The 23,960-nt window shown below is 40.0% G+C and overlaps 2 protein-coding genes across 5 annotated transcripts in view; both read right to left on the bottom strand.

Moving 5' to 3' along the window:
• LOC144537609 (uncharacterized) overlaps positions 1–2,670 on the bottom strand; it is a 32,752-nt gene extending 30,082 nt beyond the window's left edge. The window contains exon 1 of the mRNA XM_078281342.1: positions 1,977–2,670. Within this exon, the coding sequence (XP_078137468.1) occupies positions 1,977–2,589 (613 nt within the window). The 5' untranslated portion in view covers positions 2,590–2,670. The remainder of the gene's footprint in view (positions 1–1,976) is intronic.
• A 5,748-nt stretch (positions 2,671–8,418) lies between these two features.
• The window catches only part of ptpn12 (protein tyrosine phosphatase non-receptor type 12), a 46,181-nt gene continuing 30,639 nt past the window's right edge, over positions 8,419–23,960 (bottom strand). The window contains exons 13-18 of one of the 4 annotated variants that reach the window (XM_078281344.1): positions 20,005–20,179; positions 18,344–19,304; positions 11,407–11,478; positions 10,047–10,097; positions 9,211–9,298; positions 8,419–8,833 (exon numbers count right to left, since the gene is read on the bottom strand). In XM_078281344.1, coding sequence (XP_078137470.1) covers positions 8,824–8,833; positions 9,211–9,298; positions 10,047–10,097; positions 11,407–11,478; positions 18,344–19,304; positions 20,005–20,179 — 1,357 coding nt within the window. In that variant the 3' untranslated portion in view covers positions 8,419–8,823. The remainder of the gene's footprint in view (positions 8,834–9,210; positions 9,299–10,046; positions 10,098–11,406; positions 11,479–18,343; positions 19,305–20,004; positions 20,180–23,960) is intronic. The other 3 variants (XM_078281343.1, XM_078281345.1, XM_078281346.1) reach the window with 3 other exon arrangements.

Genomic DNA, 23,960 nt, shown 5'->3' with positions numbered 1-23,960 from the left:
CCAACTGGAAAAGGGTGAGATCATGCGCTCTCACACATTTGCATTTGTCCACTCAGTACCTCCGCTAAGTGTCTAAACACTCACATGCAAATAACACTTGAACACAGCAAATGCAGAGATTTTGATAAATAGTATAATGATTAAAAAAAAGCCACGCACAAGGACCTATAATGAGATGATGATGATAAAGCTGTGACCCAATCAGTCAACTCAATATATATAAAATAATGTGACATCCTAGAACATATTTGTAATGTTATTAATGGCCTGATGTTAATTATGACTATGATGTTTTGAGCCACATGTATGTTGATCATATGCAGCAAATTTCATAATGTAGGTCTAAAAAGAAACAATATACATATACAATACATAAAAAAAAATATATATATATATATATATATATATATATAGTTGTACATAGTTACTGTTTAATATTTGTAACTGTCAAACTAAGATAATAAGAGTTATATGGCATTCATACATGTATTTGTCCATGCTACAAAGTGTTTAACCTGAGCCAGGACATACAACATTAATAGCTATATATATCTCGAAATCGTTATTGGGAAGGAAAATGGTATTGGAACCGCTCTAAATCCTATTAAGCCCTGAATATTGCTTCTGGGATTTAGTGTCAAATGTGTGTGTGTGTTCTTGTCTCTCCATTAGTCAAGTGGCTCAATGTTACATGTACAGTACATGCTCTGCCTGTAGAACACGGAGTAACAACAAGCTGTGGAGCTCTGTCTGTTTCCGATCCAGCCTGAGGTTACAGAGGGGGGCGTGGTGCGCTACCAAAACAACACTTACCCTATAATGGCGGGCGGCAGTCATGTTGTTATGACAGCAGCGTGCAGTTTTAATATATACACCGCTCCGAAGGAAATAAAAATCATAATATGGGCATTTATGTTATACAATAACTAACAATTGACCTCATTCGTTACGCTGACATGACAGAGATTATAGCTTGCTTATGCCGTTTGTAACATTTAGATCGCCTCGATTACATTACTGTAAACGGCTATATGAATACAACACATTGTACTTTGTCGATACGACGTAACTACGTAACAATTCCGCAGTAGCACGAGAGCAGATGGTTGCGTGTTAACAGCTAGGACACGAAACTACTGCCCATACTAATGCCCTGGAACGCTATTGTGGAGCTCGAGGGTTCACGAGCGGGTGAACAGTGACGAAAGCTGGCAGCCATAGCCCTTAGAAACATCGCCTTTTGGTCTTTGTAGACACTCAACTCGATGTTAACCTGTTTTATAATGTGCAAATATAAATAAGAGTAACCCTCGCGGGTCTGCGGGTTCATATACAACATTTTAGGAGCGCCCTTTGAGCAGTAGCTGGTCCGAAAACGGGACTGTCCAGACAAATTAGGAGGCAGACAACAGCACACTCGGGGCCACATGTTCATATCCCAAGTGGCTGATTCTACGATGAGCAACTAACTCTTAAAAAGGGCAAAACTCTAGCCTACTTATATCAGAATGAGATTTATTTTCACTTGCATGGAATTTGCCTTGGTGTTTAGTGCATACAATAAATATATAAAAAAGGGAATAACAATAGAGCAAAGTACTGCAACAGTCAAGAACATTATATAGTATAAAAATATTGCAATACAAATATGTAAAAAGACACTATACCAATTATGTACAATGTAACGGTTTTAGGAAGGACAATAAAGCTGTACGTTTTGTGCAGTGTGCGCACAAATATTAATCAGGGGATGTGCAAAAGTTCACAGTATAACGTTATATAATATGCGCAATAGTCAGGGATAATAGTCCGAGATATGGGTTAATGTAACGTGTAGTGACTGGGGGTGAGGGGTTAAGAATCTAATATGGGATATGAAATGATATAATAATATAAATAAATAATATAATAAACATAACACAAACTTTATGAATTCGCTTCAAGTAACATTAAAATAAAATACACTGATGGCCTACCTTTGGGCGGCAGCATGACCTCCCCATTTTCTCTCTTCACTGCAGAAGTGTTATTAATTCGACTGATATCGTTGTTGTTACTGACATTAATCCCGGTTCCGGAGGTCACCAATAGTTTATGTTTCTTTTTCTCCTCTCCGCCTCCTTTCTCCCTCTCTTTCCCTCGCTGTTTATCTTTACTCGGTTTCTTGGGTTTGGAAGAGGAAGGCGCTTTGTGGAGGAAGAAATCGCTCTGTTTGAAGACTTTATGTGTGTTTGTTCCACCGGTGGCAGACACCGGAGGGTTGCTGCTGCTCGTCTTAACCGGGCTGTAGGTGCTCAAGCCCGTGCTGCTGCCATAACTCTGCTGCTTCGTGGGCTGCTGGAGTTTCTCTTTGCCGCTACCGTTGCCTCCCACTCCTTCCCTGCTGAGTTTCTTGGGTTTAACGCTCCTCTCCTCGACACGGACCTTCTTGGGCGGCGGCGGGTTGAAATCCCGGGAAGACTGAGAGTGGTTGTCAGAGGCTCCCTTCGCCTCGTTCGGCTTGATGAGCGGGCTTTTGTCGCAGGCGACCGCCGGGGCTACCGCAGTAGCAGCTCCGGTGAGGTGAGCAGAGCCCAGCGAGTCAGCCATCTTGAGGCTTCTCTCTCTATTTACTCTTTTCCCCCAACGGCCGCCGCTTCTGTTTTTTTGCGCGACTTGCAGCCAAGCAGGCAATGAAGGGGCGGGTCAGATTGTGACTGACAGGCAGTTAGAGAGGGGGCGGGACTAAGGTTTGACTGACAGACCGAGAGGGAAAAACTAGAGGCGGGGCTTAGCAGCTGTTTGTATGTACTGTTAATGTAACTTGTGCAATAATAATGAGGAGCAAGACGTAATCACTTAATAACCCAGTACAGACTCTGCCTTAGTTAGCACTGAAATGAAACATTCAGTATTAATTATGTGTTAATTATTATTTGATAATTTATTTAGTCTACAAAAATATATCAGAACATTGTAGCTCCAGAGCCTAAGTGATGCCTTGAAATTGCTTGTTTTGACTGACCAACAGTCAAAAACCCAAAGGAATGTCATCATATATATATATATATATATATATATATATATATATATATATATATATATATATATATATATAAATAAAATAAAAATCTATTAATTTGCTATCTAATCAATTAATAGACTATTTCAGTACTATTCTTAAATGCATTAAAAGTTGTGTCAAACATGTCAGGCATGTCGATCAACCAATAAATCACTAGCAACCTGTAATATGGACACTCAAGAAAACCACAAGTTTACTAGAACTAAAATGATTCAATTAATCTACCAGTTGATTGAAAAGCAACTATTGTGCTAATTGAATAATTAAGTGTTTAAGTCATTCTGCAAGCAAAAAACCCAGGTTTCAGCTCCTAAATTGTGTGTTTCTTTGTCTTATATGATTATAAATGTAATGTATTTAGGTTTTGAACTGTTGCAGCTCTAGTTTATTTAATAAAACCCCATTACATATTTGTCCTTGACCACATACCTATTAAGATAAAGCATATAATACATATTTAAAGATTTTGAGATATGACAAATCAGTATTTTTTGTTTCACCACCTTTATAGTCAAAATGTTATAAGCCGGTTTTACTCAAACATTGCTGCTTGGCAGCATCATAAGACACACTGATGGTGGTTTCTATCCTATTACAAATAGTTGACCATAAAGTTCAAATGATGTAGTTTTCTTTCAGTTTTATTATGCTTACATCTGTTTCCTCCAGGGTTTGTTTAATCCACTTTGCATTTTCTCTCCAGAACACAACCCTAAAAGACAGTACACTGCCCACAAATGATTGACAGACTGTGTAGAGACGAATGGTGGTGAGTATATGTGTTTGTTAAAATGGAAATGTTTCCATGAAAGGGATAACTTTCCCTCTTCATCTAATCTTCACAACGGGATGAGTTTAGCACTCTCACACACTGGAACACATGATTACAAAGCCTTGTGAATCCTCCGGAGCCGTTTTCATTTTTGATTTATTGACATGAAAGCATTTTCTTCTCTCAGACTGATTAGCTGAGCCGTCAGTGCAAGGCCTGCCTGTGAGTGACAGCCAACCATGAATACTAAACATGATTAGCAGCTGCACGCGGCCGGTAGTAAAGTTACAGCTGGCTATAAACATTGTGACAAGATTATTATATGATGCAACCCAGAAGGGGAAATTGGATGTATGTGTAGTAACTACCAAGAAGAACATGTGAAGTGAATCTGTGTATCTAATTCTTCCAGCATCGACTGTATATGACTCATACCTAAAAATAATCTGGTCAAATGCATTATACTGCATATTCTAGGCTTTAAAACAGAGCTCACACCGTCTTCAGTTCCTTCAGAGGGCAGTGCAGCCTGCTGCTACTGCTCACTAAACACTGATTGGCTATATTTATAAGTCATTACATAACATGGTAAACTGCTCCATGGGAAAACCGAGGTGACACAGATAACTTTGGCTTAAGACATAGGCCAGTACAAGAAAGTGTTTTTTTTGTGTGTGTGTGTGTGTGTGTGTGTGTGTGTGTGTGTGTGTGTGTGTGTGTGTGTGTGTGTGTGACAGACATTGCTTATCAGCTGTGTAAGTCAGAACAGGGGAGAAGTAAAATAAAGGGGAGGAAGTCAGAAACTGTGCAGGAGTGGTGAGTGAGAGGCCTGTGGAATGAATGTACTGGATCCTGCCTTATATGTATTTTTATTGACTACAATGAATGTAAACTGTAATTTTAATCATGCATTATAAAGCTGTATTTATCTGATGGAGTATGTAGTTTTTGTATTTTTCTTGATTGAAAACATTTTGGATACTCCCGTCAAGTGACATTTTTACATAGTAGAGCAAACTCATAATTCATCCTTTTTATGAATTCACTAGTGCTGTACAACTGCAAATATAGGTCATCAATGCTTTACTTTATTCCAAAGATCACTGGACAGGTTTGTAGATGCTATTGCTGTAACAGGTGCTTTGATCAATGACTGTAACCAAAGAGGACTGACACAAAGCTGCCGAAGCCACCTCCGCTGCACCATTACACATTAAATATTGTATTGTTATGTACTGTATAATTAATCTGAAATGAGCTTTGGCTATGTGTGAGCAGTAGCAAATAATCACAGAATGTCTTCCCACCTGCTGTGCCTCTCTATGCGTGTAAAGTGAATACAAATGGGAAACCTTCAAGGTCTCTGTGAACGACTGTTTATACCACCTGTGGTGATTAATTAATCGGCATATTAGTGTGCGTGTGTCTGTGTGTGTCGGCAGATTTTCCAGGTGCGAGAGAGGATCTCCTGCTGGGACTCTCCCTCACACACACGATTAACATGATCAGATTAGGCCTATATGTGCAAAGCTATCAGCCAGTGAAGACAATTCAATTGTTTTATTTCTTGTGGCTTCAGAGACAAGTCAAAGTGATTTATTAACGATTAACTGCTCTATATTGTAAATAAAAGCTGTCTGTATGTACACACACACAGTCAAACACAACCAGCATACATACGTTTTTGTTACATCATCTCGTTCGAATAAAAACAAAGACGTGTCTTTACTTAATGTTCATTTTTACTGATTGATTTCTGCAACATACAAACATTTTGTGTGTGTGTGTGTGGGGGGGGGGGGGGGGGGCACAGGAGGCGATGAGCAAGCAGCAGCGAATCACATCGCTCACACTCACGCCGCTAATGACGATTGAAGGAGAGGGGATAAGGGGGAGGGCGGGCTCTCACTTAAAGGCACAGGTGGGCTCTTTTCTGAGATCGAGGCTAGTGTGCATGTGAAGGGGTCATGTAGGTAGATGGGTATGTGGTAGATAAACAGAAAAAAGTAGAGGACTGAAAAAACAAATGACATTTAAAAGACTTTTCTCAGCATGTCTATTAGGCAGTGTGTTACTTTGAACCACCAACAACTTAGGGATGCATTACTGAAGTGGATCAATCTACTGGCACAGACGTGTTGGAAACGTCAGCCTTTTAAAAATTAAAAAGGCAGAGGGGAGGGTGGGAGGGGGATAAAAGAGAGAAAACAGCGGGGGGAAAGGAATCAAAAAGTGTAAAATAAAATGAGAGAAATAAAAAAAGACATGATGCGGTATGTGAGAAGGGAAGAGAGGAGTGGGGGTTTGGGTGGGGAGCAGTAGACTTGTGACGCAACAAACAACCGTGTATACAAAAATAACTTTTAAAATACCATTTACAAAAAACGACCATTATTATTATCATCATCATTAATATTATTATTACAATCTTATTCAAAGCCCGCTGTAGCTATCTGAAAGGGGGCTGGCTGGCAGTCAATGCTTTTTAATCTGCCAGCCAATTAAAACAAAAATGTTCAATCTTTTTAAGCATATAACTCAAACATAAAAAATAAAAACAACCCTGATATATTTGCCAGAAGCAAAAACAAAAAGGGCAGCAGAATAATTTACAGTTTGAAGGGAAACACTGTGTAGGGGAGGAATCATCATCATCATCATCATGCACTGACTTTCTTACATCTTCTGTTAATAAGAATATTTAAGAGATAACAAAAAAAATCTGAAATATTATATACCTAAACTGCCCTGTACAGTTTTTTTTTTTTTTTAAATCTTTATAAAACAATGCATATACTGTATACTTATGGTAGCTAATGAAGTTAGCAGAGAACAATAAGAAGAATACAGTAGTCCTGGGTCCCTATCCTCAATGTCTCACACATACAGAAGCAGGTAGAGTATGATTTTTTATTTTATTTTAAATTTGTCCGCCAGATGAAAAACCATACAAGTCTGATTTGTGGAGAAATGGTTGTTATAGAACAGAACCAGACTTTATATTAATCTGTTAAGTCCCATAAGAGTTTCAGGTGATGTGTAACATTCCTACTCCGAAACACTAGGGTTTATTCTGAGTAAACCGGCTGCTAAAATAAAAAATAAAAAAAGAACTGACTTGCATGGCCGATCATCCAACAGGAGGAGGAGAATGAGAACAGAAAAGCAAAAGGTACAACAGCAGAAACTAAAACAGGACAGTGCCGAGGAAAGAAAGAAATAAACAACAAATTTGAGTCCAAAGCAACGACCAAGAGAAGCCAAATACACAGAGAGGGAAAGGAAATGAACTGAAGAGAGAAGCCAAATGAAGGACAGGCTGTCTTCTCTGAGCGACAGACTAAGGCAGGCTCATGGTCCCAGCAGTGAGAGCCAGAGTCACAGAGCTGACGAGTTTGGCCATTACTAATTTTAAGGTCATTTTAACCCCGTCGTGGCTGGAAAAAACTGAATTATTGGGCACACAGTTGGGAATTTTGCTTTGAATGTTGTACAACATGACATGTTTCTGCTTTTTTTCCCAGGACTTTTCTATCTAATCTTTGCTTTTTATTGTGAAATATTTGAGAAGGGAACATCACTCTTTGGGTAAACCTTTTGCAAACCATATGCCTGACATACTACCTGTTACAGAAGTCCTTAGTTTTTTATTTTCTTATTTTTAGTATCTCTGCATTCAGCTTTGTTTGCTAACACCACATGAAGATGTCATTATGGTGATTACAGATTTAGCAAAAGCGAAAACTGTTTTGGAAAAACAATTTCTCGCCGTGAGTTAGAGGAGATTATCGACACCACTATGTCTTTGTGGTTAATATAAAGCTGCAACCAGCAGCCGGTTAGCTTAGCTTAGCATAAAGACTGGAAACGGGGGGGGGGGCTTTATGCTTCTAGCTCCAGCTCTACATACAGACATGAGTGGTAGAAAACTTCTCAGCAGGAAAGTGAATAAGCTTATTTCCCAAAAATGTGGACCACTGCAATGACCAAACTATGTCAATCTATGACTCTGGTAAAGAGGGAGGTCAGCACAGAAATATCAAGTACTAGAGCTTAAATTACTGTAGCTAAAACAGGAATAAATCCTACAAGAAACCACGACGCAGGTGAGAAACAGGTCATGGTTGGTAACAGTCAGCTCGAGTGCTTCGGTTTCTTTGCTGATCCTTTGTAATGTAGCACCAGCACAGAGAGAGAGAGAGAGAGAGAGAGAGAGAGAGAGAGAGAGAGAGAGAGAGAGAGAGAGCGAGAGTGAGAGAGCGAGAGTGAGAGCGAGCGAGAGAGCGAGCGAGAGAGCGAGCGAGAGCGATAGAGAGAGAGAGAGAGAACCCTGGCAACCTGTACATACCCAACAGAAGAGGTTGCATCATGAGTAACTGATTATCTAGGTTTGCTTTGAAGCTTGTTGTTCATTCAGCAGAAGGAAGCAGACACTGTCTGGGAACTCAGTTAAACCTCAGGAATTAGCTTCCCACAGTAGCTTTTCTGATTAAAGATAATTCCTGATTTATGATTTTTTTTTCTTCTCATTTGGCATGAAAGTAAATGTATTTTTAACACGTAAGGGTTACATCTACATCCCTTTTTAAATCTACTCTCAAGTCACCAAAAACAGGAATTATTCTTTAACCATTAACAGGTAAAATAATCAGACTGATCCCAGGTCAGAGTCTAGAGAAGTGAGCAAGCTGAAAAGGGAAACGTGGACAGCTGACCAGTAAGTGTTCTTCTGCTTTGCACAGTGGCACTTTGACGGAAGGACTGAGGAGGAGGTGTTGCACAGCGTTACACAGAAGGTGGTTCTATGTAACACTGTGCTCTCTGTCTGTGGAGCATCTATCAACTAGGTTTTTGGACCAGCCAGGGGAGATCGGTAGAGTCCATCTCCTGACAAAGGGAGGACACTGTTGGTGGACGGGCAGATGGATGATCCCATCATGTCCACTCCAGGGGGGGTTCCCGAGGGCCTTTGGGCTGAATGCAGCGGTTACCGAACCCTGACGGAAGATGAAAGTTCTTAGCCGTGTTTTGTTTTGCTTTAAACTGAATAAAACGCATCCAGAAACTGTCTTTTCCCTCGGAGTGAGAATATGCCCTGGTCTCAAAACCATCAAACATTCTCTGCACATGCAGCCCAAAGCTACGTTTCCGATCAGAAAAGCAATGCCACACATCACAAATAAGATGACATTCATAATAACCATGTTTGCCAACAAAGGGTTTCTGCGCAGAGACTACAAAAATCATTACTCGCAAATAATATTTGTGTACGACTAGTAGAAACTTGACAAACGACAGCGTGCAGTCACAGAGAGAAGAAAAAAAACCAAATGCACTGACAAAACATGTAAAAGAGGTGAGACAGCGGACTTACCCACCCAGGTCTGCCTTGCTGTCTGTTGCCGTGGTGCCAGCAGATGCAGGGTCAGCTGGTGATGTCTTCTTAACACACTCTGACACATCTACACACAAACACACACACACACAGATTAATGGGGTGGAAGCATTGTGTGAATATCAGCAGCGTTAAGTGCTCAGGAGGTGTTGTATAATAGATGATGTAAGACATTTAAACACTAAACATATTTAATTTAACACACACACACACACACACAAGGAATATACTGTATACGTTACTATGTTAAGTTTTACACACTGATAAAAAAACATTTGTTCTGCCAAGAAACTTAGTTCATGACATTTAACATTTAAAGGCTGGCTGTCAGCAGGAACTGAAATGCAACCACAGCCTTTTTGTTCTTTATGAAAATGTTAACATTGAGTTGTATTCATCAAATCATTGCAGACTTCAAGTCAAATAGTTATTCCCTTTTGATTATTCTGTCTTTGTCACATACATACACGCACTGAAACTACTGAAGCACTAAATTGGCAGTTGCCATCACCACACAATCCTCACAAGCATACACACATTTTTCATTTCACCTCTCGATAAACATGTTTTATCTTTCCCCATTTTCTCTGTGTTTCCGTATCTCTTTCTGTCTCATTATTACTCACTCTCTCGCTCTTACAGCTGCTCTTTTGACAAATGCTGTCAGTCTTATCGTGCACAGGCTAATTTGTAAAACACGGTCTCCTGCTCTGCTCTGTGAATACACACAAACAACACAAGGACAAACACGCAGAGACTCCGCTGCACAGGGCAGCACACAGACAGAAACAGATGTGTGTCTTCACTCTTCATACCTTTATTTCCACTCCATTCAGCCAAGGCCGATGTTTTTACTTCCACGGGGTCTGACAGAGAGAGCAACAGGAAGAGTGAGCTTAAAGAAAGAACTGATGACAAATGAACGACAACGTATGACATGTACGGACATTGAGCACTAATTGACACACATTCCCACACATTCATGCCTTTCAAACTCTCTTCTCCATTAATTAAACCACCCTTTCCTCCATACTTCAGCCTCACAGTGGGGAGAGAAACCTCCACACTAAGGACTTATGCTCACCTGTGTTCAGATTGTGCCAGTGCACACAAGTGAGAGGAGCTAGGATCCTTCTTTGATCATAAACAGCAGATGATGACAATGAGGAGACAGATTAAGAAATTACACGAGAGCCTCAAGACACTATTCTAACTTACTACTGTGTCGCTTTACCATGTGCCCCAACTCCATACTACACACCAACTGCATACACCATGTAGTACTTACTGATCTTTCTAGTATACTGGCTTTTCAGTGTGTGCACAAGAAACCAACATAGTTCACTGTTTTATACTAACAGGAAATGTTGCAATTCATGCAACGCTGGATGTCACTGCCAATGACAAGACAGCGAAATGTTTCTGGAGCCGTTTCACTCACTTCTCACTTTCCTATGTGCATTGCATTGTGGGAGAATAGTGTCCATCAATAGAACACTCTCTTTGTATACATTCTAACCATTTTGAGTATACTATTCTGTCAATGTAATGTATGTAGTATGGAGTGGGACACAGCATGTGACAGATCATAGTCTCTTTTATAAATGGTCTTCACAAAAACACTGCAGGTCTGAAATACTGCCAATGATGCCCCCTAGTGTTCTAAAACTGATGAAGCCTCTCGCTAAAGAAATGCTCCCTGTGACACAACAGTGAAAATGTTTTTCACTCCTTCTCATCTCATGTGCTCTCATGTGGTTGACTATTTTAATACTCGGAGCACTACACAGGAAAAAACAAACAGCAGAAGGCAACATGATGGCCAAGTTATTTACGAGAGCGTCCTGTGAGAGAGGGGACACAGGCCTGATACCTGCAATGTGTGTGTCCATCTGTTTGTTTGACGAGGCCCTACCTGGAATACACTGTACCAGATAAGAGGAGCAGATAAAAATAGTAACAGAAATCATATTCCTTTTTCAGATCGCATACCGACTGTATAAAACAACTACTGCTGATGGTTTCACACTGCTAAACATTTAGTTTTTAAAATTCAAAAAGTCTCATATTCATTGATCCATTGAACAACCCATAAAACCACCAGATCCAGGAGGTGACCCAGTGAGTCCACTGCCCTGGAAACACACCTGTGAATCTTGACCAATGCAAACGCACCTGTGGCCAGTAGGAAGGACTCGGGGGTTCTTGCAGGGAGGGGGGGAGGGGAGTCATCGCTGTCCCAGCAGTCTGGGTTAAAAAGGTCAGAGGTCAAATGAGAAGCAACGTTAATTACTGGCCCGAGAAGAAACACAAGAGATCGGCAGTCAAATGTAAAACGATGCAAAGAAAAAGTCAAGTGCTGAAACTCATAAGCGTTTTTTCCCTTGATTCCTTCTCTAATGATAGCGCTACATGAGAAACGCAAAGTGATATAAAACTGCTTTATGACAAAAAGGTCAATCTGTTTAGCCACCTTGCAAGGCTAATTTAAAACAACATAGGTAGGCAATATGGACAGATATTTGACTGTATTGGACAGATATTTGACCATTATGTCACGACTACAACATACTGTTATTTTAAATGACTTTAAAATTAGGATGTATCCAATGTTGCATTCTTTGTTGTTAGGCAGTTTGTATTGTTCTTATTATTACCGTTATTGTTGTTATTTGTGGTATTTGGTAAATGACACACACGTACAGACAAAACTAATGTTATCGTTATGTTTTCCATTGCAATTTTGTGATGTTTAACAAAAAAAGTTCAATCTACTATTGCAGTTTGAAAAGCACTTAAATTACATTTTCTTGTTAAATAGTACAAACATGTCCTGTTTTTTTGTTTTTTATTCATTAACAATGTTCTCAATATAAAAAGGTTCATCAGTATTACTGCTTTGTCAAGAACTGTAACTGAATTGTTTGAATTAGAATTTTAAAAATATGCACGCATATGTTAAAGCATGAAAATCTACATTTTGCATTTTTATCATTGATTGTGAGGCATATATATATATATATATATATATATATATATATATATATATATATATATATATATATAATTACACTACTCACAAAAAGTCAGGGATTTTTGTCTTTTGGGATAAATTTCAGGATGAACCTAAAATCCACTATAACTTGTAACAGTTCAATGTTTCAGTACTTTCTGCACAACTTGCTGTTCTCTAACAAGGAGCTTAACGGTGAAATTCATTCAACAGGTGTTTGATCCATGAATCGACCAATACATTTCCTGTTTCAATTAGAATTGCTATTTAAACAGTCCTCCTCATCATGCTGTTCACATTTTGACATCATGAGACCAAGACGACACCTAACAATTCATCAACAGTACCTCGCCATTGCGAGGCTTCAAACAGGATGTTCTTAGAGGGAAGTGGCCACTGAGCTTAGAGTGTCACAGAGTCATCAGCAGGTTGCAACAGAGATTCAGAGAGACTGGAAGAGTCACAGAAAGGCATAGAAGTGGACGCCCATTGGCCACATCCCACACTGATGACCACTTCATTGTGAACAGTGCCCTGCGGAACCGGATGATGAATGCCACTCAACTCCAGGCACAGTTAAGGGAGGTGAGAGGCACCCAAGTGTCACGTCAGACCATTCGAAACCGTTTACATCAGCGTGGTCTGCGTGCTAGACGACCTGCAAGGGTACCTGACCACACCACCAGGCACAGGCGTCATCGTCTCGCTGGATGAGGGACCAGTGGGCCACCGTGCTGTTTTCTGATGAAAGTCGATTCACGTTGAGCAGAAATGATGGCCGCCAACGATGTTGGAGACGTCAAGGAGAGTGCTATGCATCAGCCACTGTTGTCACCAGACGATCCTTTGGTGGTGGTGGTGGTGGTGTTACAGTGTGGGCAGCTGTGCCTAGTCAATACAGAGCTGCCCTACACTTTCTGAATGGTACATTGACAAGCCCATACTACCTGAATAACATTATTAATCCAGTCATTGTGCCCCTGTATGAACAACAAAGGCCTAATTTCATCTTCATGGACGACAATGCTCCAGCTCATCGAGGTCGCATCATTAAGGAACGGCTGCTGGAGACCGGGATACCTCAAATGGGGTGGCCCGCACTTTCTCCAGACCTGAATCCCATAGAAAACCTATGGGATCAGCTGAGTCGCCGTGTTGAGGCCCGTAACTCTGTACCCCAGAACCTCAATGACCTGAGGGCCGCCCTTCAAGAAGAGTGGGATGCCATGCCTCAGCAGACAATAACTCGACTTGTGGACAGCATGAGACGTTGTTGTCAAGCTGTAATTGATGCTCAAGGGCACATGACAAGTTATTGAGACATTGACATTTTTTTTTCCCCAATACATTTTTTGAGATGAGGAAATCATTACTGCATGCTTCTACTTAAATGCCCTACTTTCATGATATAATACCACTGTAGTGTGAACTTTTTACATTTTCCATAAATTTCACCCGAAAGCCAGATATCCCTAACTTTTTGTGAGTAGTGTGTATATAAATAAAAAATAGATTGTGAGGGACCACATGTAACCTAAAGTATCAGTCATTGTATCTGTACCAGACACAAATGGATTTGGAGCAAAAGCTGAATACTGACAACTGTATCAATGCTGAATGCTACAAATTGTAGCGGTAACCTCAACATGTAACCACTGTTAAAGGAAATCTGTATATGTAATGATAAATAATAATTCACATTTAATTTCTGGGCCTTTTACTGGTTAATAACTAAAGTAAACGGATTTACGGAAGTAAAGGCTGGACTACAACAGAGCTGTTTGGAGCAGTTTGTGAACAGTGTTTTCTGTTGGAGATGGTAAGTGCCTTTGGGCTTTTTTTTTGGACTTTAAAGATCGTATTAATGACTATGAGTGTGTCCGTCTCTTACTGGCTGGTCTCTTAAGGAAGCCTGACCCCTTAATTACATTTTCTCCCATTCATCTGGAGGGAAAGGCAGCAAGACAGCTGGAATGAACTCTGAGGGTCGAGGTGTTGCCTTTGAAGAGTTTTTTGCCTTTAAGTGTAATGTCGTTAGCCTCATTTCTTGGCAGAGACAATCTATTGACCATAAAGTAACGCTTCTTTTATTTCAGCCATTCACGCTGTGATGGTCATATCTTACTGTACGATTTAAGTAAACAGGAAGCACATGCAGCTGCCAATTTATTAGGTACAACTAGCTAAGTTAATCTAGCACGGCACCATTTTCAGGAAAACACAAGGTGTTTGTACAGCAGCTTAATGTCACTAAGCGATGAGGGCGAGAGCCACATTACGTTGCTGTTCCTGATCTAACTGAAGTGCAGTTAACATGGCAAACACAAACTCCAGCTGTAAAGACGAAGACATGTTTTAAGGCTGGTAGTCACTTGTAGTCAGTGCTGCTGCTACCAACGGAGAGAGGAGACTCAGGAAATGTAGAGTGCACCTGCTTTTGTTGCAATGTTGGTTGTGTTTCAATAAAGACAAACTGAATTAACAGTTGAATCACTAGCAAGTTTAGGTCTTCAGCTACTAATATTAATATTCTGATCAAAACGTAAATTACACTTATAGCAAAGCATTGCTTTTGATAGGCACTTTTTAGAACATTTTGTCTATTTTATCGTTTTATTTATTTTGTATTCTTATTTTGATTACATTTTCAGACAGGAGAGGGAGAACTTAAAAAGGTACACTGTGTAGGAATTTCTCCCATCTGGCGGTGAAATTGTATTTTCCATTCAAATGAATAGTGCTCTCTAGCGCCTCGCTTTTTGAAATGCGTGTTGCAACTACGGTAGCCGTTATGTACCAAGAAGCGATGACAACATGTCTCCCAGTTTTCGCTTTTTTGGCGACGAGGATTCCTTCTCCTGTGGCTCGGCGTGAGTATGATCCTCCATTATGAACTGAAGTGCAGTGCAGGCTTTCAAGTTTGACGGGGCAGTGACAAGCGCCTCTCACTGATCTCCTTCTCCGTTTCAGCTGGTTTCAGTCACGTGACGCCGGCTCTGAACGAAAACAAGTTGTGGATCAGCTAGACAGGTAGGCTAGTGCTTTATGTCCCTCTCAGCGATTATAGTTTTTCAAAATGGCGGAACGACATGGACGCCTCCTTGGACTTGCCCGTCCACTGTAAATACAGATCAGAAATTCTTCGCTTACGAGGATAAAGTCAGATCATTGGCAGAGGTAATTTTACACCAATGAGGACATATTTATGAATGAAGACATTGATTTTAGCTAATAAAATACTACACAGTGTACCTTTAATTCATCCCCATTGTAACCTTCTAGCTTAGGTTTTTTTGTAATGTTTTACATATTTCACTCAAACCTTGCATCCATTGGTTTTCTACTTTTTTTTTAACGGTTTTATATTTCTATATAATTCTGTCTCATTAGTTTGCCACTGACTGTTAAAGCATTGTAAACAAGCAGCCCGCCAACGTTCTCTTGACCAACCACAAAGCAGCAAGTTGCTCAACGCAACTCGTCAACAAGCAGTCGTTAGATTCTTGCAACCAATCAAACAGCAGCCATCAGCGTTTCATAACCGATTCCAAAGCGCTTCCCGCAGCCCAAATAAAGTATGTGCCAGAAAGCCAAGCAGACCAAAACACAAACTAGTCCACTTCAGGACTGGAAGGCCAACATTTCTGCATTTATTTGAAATATTGGAAATACTTCAGGGGTGCATGATGCCAGACATTGTTTAACAGAAACATGTAACTTTCTCAGTGTTTTTCCTTAATACAAAAGTTTCTTGTGGCTCTCTAGTAGGGCTGGACGATTAATCGAAATGTATGGACATCGAAATTGTGAAGCTGTTATAGACGTATTTTTTTCTATTTTTCCATGACGATCATTTCGTGATAATTTTTATAAAAACTAAAATGTGACTTTTTTCTCCAAGACATTTTCATTTCAAGCAATGTCTGCTTTCATTTCAATTTTCAATAAATAGCCATAAATAGTTCCTGCTTTGTGTGTGTTCCCTTCAATTATTTTCGAAATAACAAAAATAAGCACTTTTGAATTAGAAAAAAAATAACTCCCTTCAATATTTGAGCCTATTTACAGTACTAACCTTGCCAACGAACTATGAGAAAAGAAAGAAAAAAAAAACGAATCGCAACATTTTTTTTAAATTATCGTTCATTAATCGTTAGAGGTAAAATGTGCAATTAATGGTGCAGCCCTACTCTCTAGTACAAATGAGGAAGGATTACAATGTCGTTGTCACTAACTTTTAACAAAGTACTTTCCTTTTGGTTCCTGAAACAAGCAGGATGTGGCAAAATGTTGACCCCTAGAATTTCAAATTAAAAAAAACATTGCATCTTTTATGGGTGTGCAACTGTCAGCTCCTGTCTTCAACATCCCTACTTATAAAAGCCTCAAACAGGCAACTTTCTCTGTAGTATATATCTCCAATTCTAAGCATGCTTCCAAATTATTCTTAAAATCATTTTTCTTTTCGCACAGTGAACAGCAGTGCATCATTCTTTGTGTTGGGTTTTCATGTGGAGCAGCATCTTGGGCGGTTCCATTACCAGGACAGATCAGATGGGATTGAAGTCAGGTGAACTGCAGTTGCTGAACACTAAAAAAAAAAAAAAACATTAGGAACTAAGGGAACGTAATTATTTCCTGTCATTGACTAAAGGTTGTCATAAAACTAATTAGAGCTCGATGGATAACTTTTTTACACAGGTCATCTTTGACATAAAAAAAATATATTAAAAAAAAATCAAGGGATCGCAATTATATGTTATGTGGTAATGTTTAAAAATAAAATTACTATCGGCTGATATATCAGATTTATAAAACTGGAAGGCAGCAATAAACTCTGTGTTATATACACACACTATACTGTACACTAAACCCATTCTTTATCTTCCAGTTCCAAGGGACTCTATTTATTTGAACACGTATTCTAGTTTTTATTTGAAGCAATTTTACTGCTGACAAATTGATTCACATCATGCACCCTCACTGTTAAATCCAAATATTTAAAAATGCAGTTCAGTCTTATTTCATCAAGCTTTGAACCCATTCAAGATCAAAACCGTTCCAAGCCAGTCGATTTCAAACCATTCCATGTCAGCTCATAATCACAGCAAGAATCAGATTTCAATATCTCAAAAGATTTTGAAATCAACAAAAAGGAGAAGCAGCGATCTCACTCTTTTACACCCCAGAAGATTAAAACCACATCTTAGTTGCGATCACGACAATGAGGCCATACCGATGAAAAAAAAAGCGTGAGACTGCTCTGTTCAACCCAACGTGCACAGAGTTGGCCAATGTGTATTTATCATGCAGTGTTGATCCTTCACCATCCAACATGCACACACACACAAACAAACAACTGCACTGCAACAAAAACACACAAAAACAAGGATTTCTTTCGATCTTTCTTTGGTTGACAAATCCACTCGCTCAGACAAATACACACAAGCTGAAAGAGAAAAGAGGAGTTGTTTTGACAGATGTTTGCCTGTTAATATTTGCAGCATTCCTCACAAACCAATTAGTCATACAGCCATGCTTGAAATGAGACTCAATGGAACTATCTCACTCGGTTTCTCCGTCTCACTCACTCTTTCCTTGTTATTCCTTTCTTCCTGGTCTCTCTGCCTCTGTGTGTGTGTGTGTGTGTGTGTGTGTGTGTGTGTGTCGAAGGATACAAGTTATCATTAGCATGTGGTCTGTCTGAGACCTCTGTCTCCTTACTGAGCCAGAAAATGACTCTACCGTGTGGTTTCTCTGAGCGTATGTATGTATGTGTGTGTGTGTGTGTGTGTGTGTGTGTGTGTGTGTGTGGTTGGTACTCTTGGGAGTTACTCTCAGTGCTTTGACAAGAGTTTTAGTAAGTAGAACCCAACTAGACTCATCTGAGCTGAGCTGAAATCACCTTCAGTGTTTAGTGGAGTCAGTTTAGTGTTTTAATGAACCATCAAACAGATGTTCTGAATCGGATTTATTCAGTTAATCCAGATGTCTACTTATCTGACTTCCTATAAAGTTGTTATTTGATCGTCGGGAAAGCAGCCAGTTAGTTAAAGGAATCAGATTCACTCATTACATTAAAGCAGCAGACTGACATACTTGCTGTGGTTGCACAGGGCGACGGAGTGCTCTGCCCTGCGATTGACATGGGCAACACCTTCCGGACCGGCTGCTGGTCTCCGTGGTGAGGGGATGCAGTAACCATGGCCGTCGCCGTGGATACATTAGTACGAAAGCCATCCTTTCCCCCGGACATCTCTACATCCCCCTCCTCGTCCGAGTTATCGGAGTGCAGGGGGTTGGTGAAGCTCAGGGCAGTCCTAACGGGAGTAGAGGAGGAGGAGGAAGAGGAGGAGGAGAGGTGGGAGGAGGAGGAGGATGAGGATGGAGCCACGCGGTCTGAGGAAGAAGACGAAGAGGAGGTTTTGGGGATCTGTTTGTCAGGGCTGTTGCGGGCCTGAGCCCACAATGCATGGCCGGGCTTCACCTCCACTTTCTCCCCTCCATGTGTCTCCCCCTTCTGGTTCTTCACGGGGAGGTGGTTTGGTCTGGCTAGGCCGCCTCCGTCTGCATGACTCTCCCCACATCCCCCCGCCCCTCCCTCTGTGCCCGAGTCCTCTGACAGCGAGGAGCTAGACGTCAGCAGTGACTGGCCAGAACGGGCTTTGAACGCGTGGGTTCTTTGCAGCACTCCTGCGCTATTGGCTGAACTGCTGCCTAGTCCACCTGCTACTCCCATGGAGGAGGAAGTGTCAAAACTACGAGGTCCTTCCTGTAACGGCACCTTTTTAATCTCAATGCTCAGCTTCCTCTCGATTCGAGGGGCGCCAGAACATTCAACAGCTGGCGAGAGGGGCGAGGAGGGAGTCTGAGTCTGGCTTTGGCCCGATTCGGATTTTGACGATGTTGATTTGTTGTTATAGTTCTCATTGAGATCTAGATTTGAGACCTGAGTCTGCTGTTTTCGACTTTGTAGATCTTGGTCTTTCTGCTCTGAGGGACTGGTCTGCTTGTTCGGACTGGGTTCGGACTTCTTCTGCTGCTGGTCTGCTTCTTTATTCTGAAGGGAAAAGAAAATGAAAACATTTAAGCACCTTTTGCAAACGCAGCATTAGAAAACAGAAATCTTCCATGTCTTGGGGTATGTCGGAAAGGGAGTCAGAGTCAGTATTTGGGGCACGCTGATCCAGCAATTTTCTTTCTCCCAAAAAAAGTGTAAAATTCCTAGAAAATCTAACTGCAGGGTTCTCAGGTTAAGATTGCAAAGGGCTCAATGGCATGAACAGGGCAGGTCATCTTAATTCTGAAGTGAAATATACAGGCAATAAACACCTTAAATATGTAGCAATTGTTCACAAAAAAAGACAAAAACATCTAAAATTGTCCCTAACACAAGAAACATGCAGATCTGTAAGTATAATCTATAAGTATTTCTGGATTACCATTATATATATATATATATTTTTTTTTATTATAGTTCCTTTAAAATGCTATGGTTAAATGTAGAACTGAAACAATTAGCCGACTATTTCGTCCTTTCTCAAGCAGAGATGCCACATATTCTCTACTTCCAGCTTCTGAATTTGTGAGATTTGCATTTTTTGTGTGACAGTTAACTGAATATCTGTAGAATCTGCAAAAAACAACACAGAAAACACAACGTAAATATGGGCTGTGTACTTACACAACAAACTTGACATAGTAGAAAATGAACCAACAACTACCTGCAAATGTGCATGTTTCTGTATAAAGAGACTCACCTGTGTGGTAGCCAGGACGTGTATGACAGGTTTGGGGTGGTAGCGGTCGTTGTCCTGCCGTACGTTGGTGACGGTGGGGAAGGCTGAAGGGGGAGACGGGGTCAGAATGGGGGGTACGGGGTGAGGCTCCGGAGGCTGGAGTATCTCCTCCTTCACATCACCTTCAGCCTGGGAACTAGACAGAGAGAGAGACAAAAGAGCTGAAACCAGACAAGCTTTTCATTGAATGATTACACACACAGACTTTTTGATGTTCCACAGAGCTCAAAATTTAACACACCAAACTCTAAGCCAGAGTTGTACATTCACAGTAAGACTGTGATGAAAAATGCATTTATTTGTATGCCAACATAGTATTTTGCTTTTACGCATTAACACACGTGGTTTGAATGTAACAAATCTAACCTATTTGCTTTAGAAAGAAAGAAAGAATAAAGAAACAGGTTTGAAGACTGTGGTTCAGGCAATGAGGAAAAGAAAATTATGAAAAAGGAAATCATTTCATCATACTGGTCAGACAACTTCCAGACTAAAAAGGAAATTATGAAACTAAGATGATGAAATAAACTTACACTACTTACACATTTATTTCATACATTTTCATACTAAAATGTAGTTTCTGTTCATGTTGTGAAAATTAGTTACCACTAGGTGGCACAATAGAAAAAAAGCTATATGTACAAAGTATGTCTGAGACCAATTACATCCCCTCAGATGTATGCGTAGTATGTTCCGCCAATATTTTCTGGATTTAAGGTTATGATGTGTTGATGTCAAGCAAATTGAAAACAGACTGAATCACCACTACAGAGTTTATCCCTCTGAATATACTGTATTGTGTATATAATGTTTCTAGAACTGCAGCGCAGAGTTGAAGACAAATTTACCCAAAGGGGATATTAAAGCATTGTATTCTTGTATTTTCTGCTTTTATTCTATTCTTTTCTGTGCAGCAACTTACTTACATCACTTCTGGTCCATAGAAAAATGGTAGTGTTAAAAAAACAAAACAAGCATCTGGTCATCTACCAGCTACTTCAGTGAATGTCTGCGTTAGTGCACATGACCCTAGCCCCTACACATTTATAGATAAACGCAGTGTAGGTGGGTGAAAAATATACAGGATACTGAGGTTGTGACAAAAGTTAATCATGAGATGTTCCACTCCACAGAATATACGTTTCTATATGCATGCAAATATATACATACAGAAAGGATGTGGTGGTGTGCTAAATCAAGAGCGCATGACTGAAGCAAGAGCTAATGTAGGACTGCACATGGTGCTGTGTGTGTGTGTGTGTGTGTGTGTGTGTGTATAAAAGACGTATAGATAAAAAGTCAGACACAAGAGATGTTGCAAGCTAGGACAGGGGACTTCCTTTTCTTGAGCAACTTTGGAGTTGCAGTCAAAACGTTTCGTCATAAAGTATTTTTGTTTATTCATGGAAAGCATGCAATGGTTTACACTGAATCGTTCCTAAGGACTTTTATTTAATTTTAATTTAATTAGATTAGTTTAACTGTAGATAATAATAATCTACGTAAACGATAATAAATGGTAATCAGTAAAAATCTGTGCATCAGTGGCTATAACTGACAAACAACAAACACACAGAACTTTCTCTAACTTTTGCCATCCGCTACCCTGCAACACAACCAGTGTACCAAATACTTAGTACCTTGTTTTATTACTACGTTCTATTTATTTTCCTTAATTGCGTTTAATGGCGTGGCCGCGACATTTTAACACCAGAATTACCTGCCTTGTTAGAAAAATCGTGTGCAATATTCTCCAACTGATTTCCTCGACTTTTGAAACACGGACAGACATCAAATGAATAAATGCTCTTCTTACAGCGATTACAGAGCTGTAAAAGGTTTTATATTCATTGGGTGTCCAGAGGTAAAACGTGTCAGACAAGTCCCCCGATCTAGCATGTATATGCAGTATCTAAACACGTATTAAATAGTCTATAGCACACTATGATGCAGTTGTAAGCAGATATATTATTAAAGTAATTGTCAACAACTATAAAACCACCTGTGGGCACCCATAAGTGGAGGCTGGTGTATAAACAGGAAATTAACAACAACATTGAAAAACAAAGTTGTTTTAATATTAAATGTGTCTTCATAGGAGAAGTTATAATTGTTGAAAAATACTGTACACTAGTCAACACTTAAAAATCCTTATATCTGTTTGTAACTATAATTTACGGTGTTAAAAAATATTTATTAAAATGTTTGCAACTATTTCGAAATATGCTTCAAAGAGCATCATATACAACTAACCATGCACTCTAAGTTCTTCCACTCCCTGAAGTATAAACTACAACCATCCATAATGTTGGTGACACAGTTGAGAGCTAACCTAGGCCACATAAATAGTATGCACACATGTACACACCCATACAACCTAAACTCCTACACACATGTATGCACACAGATGCTTTCACCAGAACTTGAAATTCATGCACCACCCACATAAACACACACACACACACACACACACACACACACACACAGAGTGCACTGTGCCCTCCGTATGCATGTGCTCCAGAGGGAAGATGCTGCATTTTTTTAAATCAGTGTTCACAGTGGCGGGATGCGCTAGAAGGTGATAAAACTTAGACACTTCCTGGTTTCAGGTTGTGCCGAGGACAGATTCATACAGACATCCAAGAGAAGTAGCGAACCGCACACTCAAACTACACCGATTTAGATCACTTCTGCAACAAATATTTGTTTCAGTTTAGCCGGATTAGATTATTATCAATGTGACTGTCTGCAAATAATAAGAATTAACATCCCTCTCTCTCTTAAATTACTGTAGCTAAAACAGGAATAAATCCTACAAGAAACCACGACGCAGGTGAGAAACAGGTCATGGTTGGTAACAGTCAGCTCGAGTGCTTCGGTTTCTTTGCTGATCCTTTGTAATGTAGCACCAGCACAGAGAGAGAGAGAGAGAGAGAGAGAGAGAGAGAGAGAGAGAGAGAGAGAGAGAGAGAGAGAGAGAGAGAGAGAGAGAGAGAGAGAGAGAGAGAGAGAGAGAGAGAGCGAGAGAGCGAGAGAGAGAGAGAGAGAGAGAGAGAGAGAGCGAGAGAGCGAGAGAGAGAGCGAGAGAGAGAGAGAGCTGAAACTCCTCAGCAACAATAACAGTGCTTCCGGTTTAGGTCCAAGATGTTTTGTAGGATTATAGAAGGTTTAAGGACAGTATGCTCTCTCTTTTATTCCACCAGGGATAGGAAAATACTAAAATTTAGTTCAGTGTTATTTTAAATCCTATATTTTTCATACTGTTGTTTGAATGGTTCTTTTCCCCCTCCTTTTTCTAAATTTTCCAACATGTTCTTATTGTGGAATTATTCCACACCAAAAGTGATTTTTTTTTTTTTTTTTTTTTTTTACAAAACCCTTTTTTGATTCAACAAAATAAGTAAAACCTTTCAGATACATAACTTTTTTTTTTTAAATCATCAAAAGGTATTATTGAAAAAATACAGAAGGCTAAGAGTTTGACAAAACATTAAATGCCACCTTTTGGTACTTGAGATCTACAGACACATGTTGGTTTAGGATATGACTCTTCAGGGTGTGGTTGTGAATGTGTGTGTAAAAGCCATGACTCAGTATCTGTGACCTTGATGCCAGCCTAATTGGAGTTCCTGCAGTATTTTTTTTCTCTAACACGAGCAACACACACACACAGTATGTGGACTATGTTGGTAAAAATAGCTCTCACCATCACTTAAATACTCCCAGGCTTAAACCAGGCCTGGATATTATTCCTTTAGGAAACTCAGGGATGACACAGAGACAGAAAGACACATAGTGAGATGTAGGATTTAATAGTCTTCCAGGAAAGCCTGGTATTTTGGCAGCATCTCCGAGCTCAAATTTGTATATTTTGCTTAGAGCAGGAAAGAAACTTTTCAGTAAACAAATCGCTTGCA

Source organism: Sander vitreus, chromosome 23, assembly GCF_031162955.1.
Source record: "Sander vitreus isolate 19-12246 chromosome 23, sanVit1, whole genome shotgun sequence".
Classification (NCBI taxonomy): domain Eukaryota; kingdom Metazoa; phylum Chordata; class Actinopteri; order Perciformes; family Percidae; genus Sander; species Sander vitreus.
This window is presented reverse-complemented; position numbering and strand designations above follow the sequence as displayed.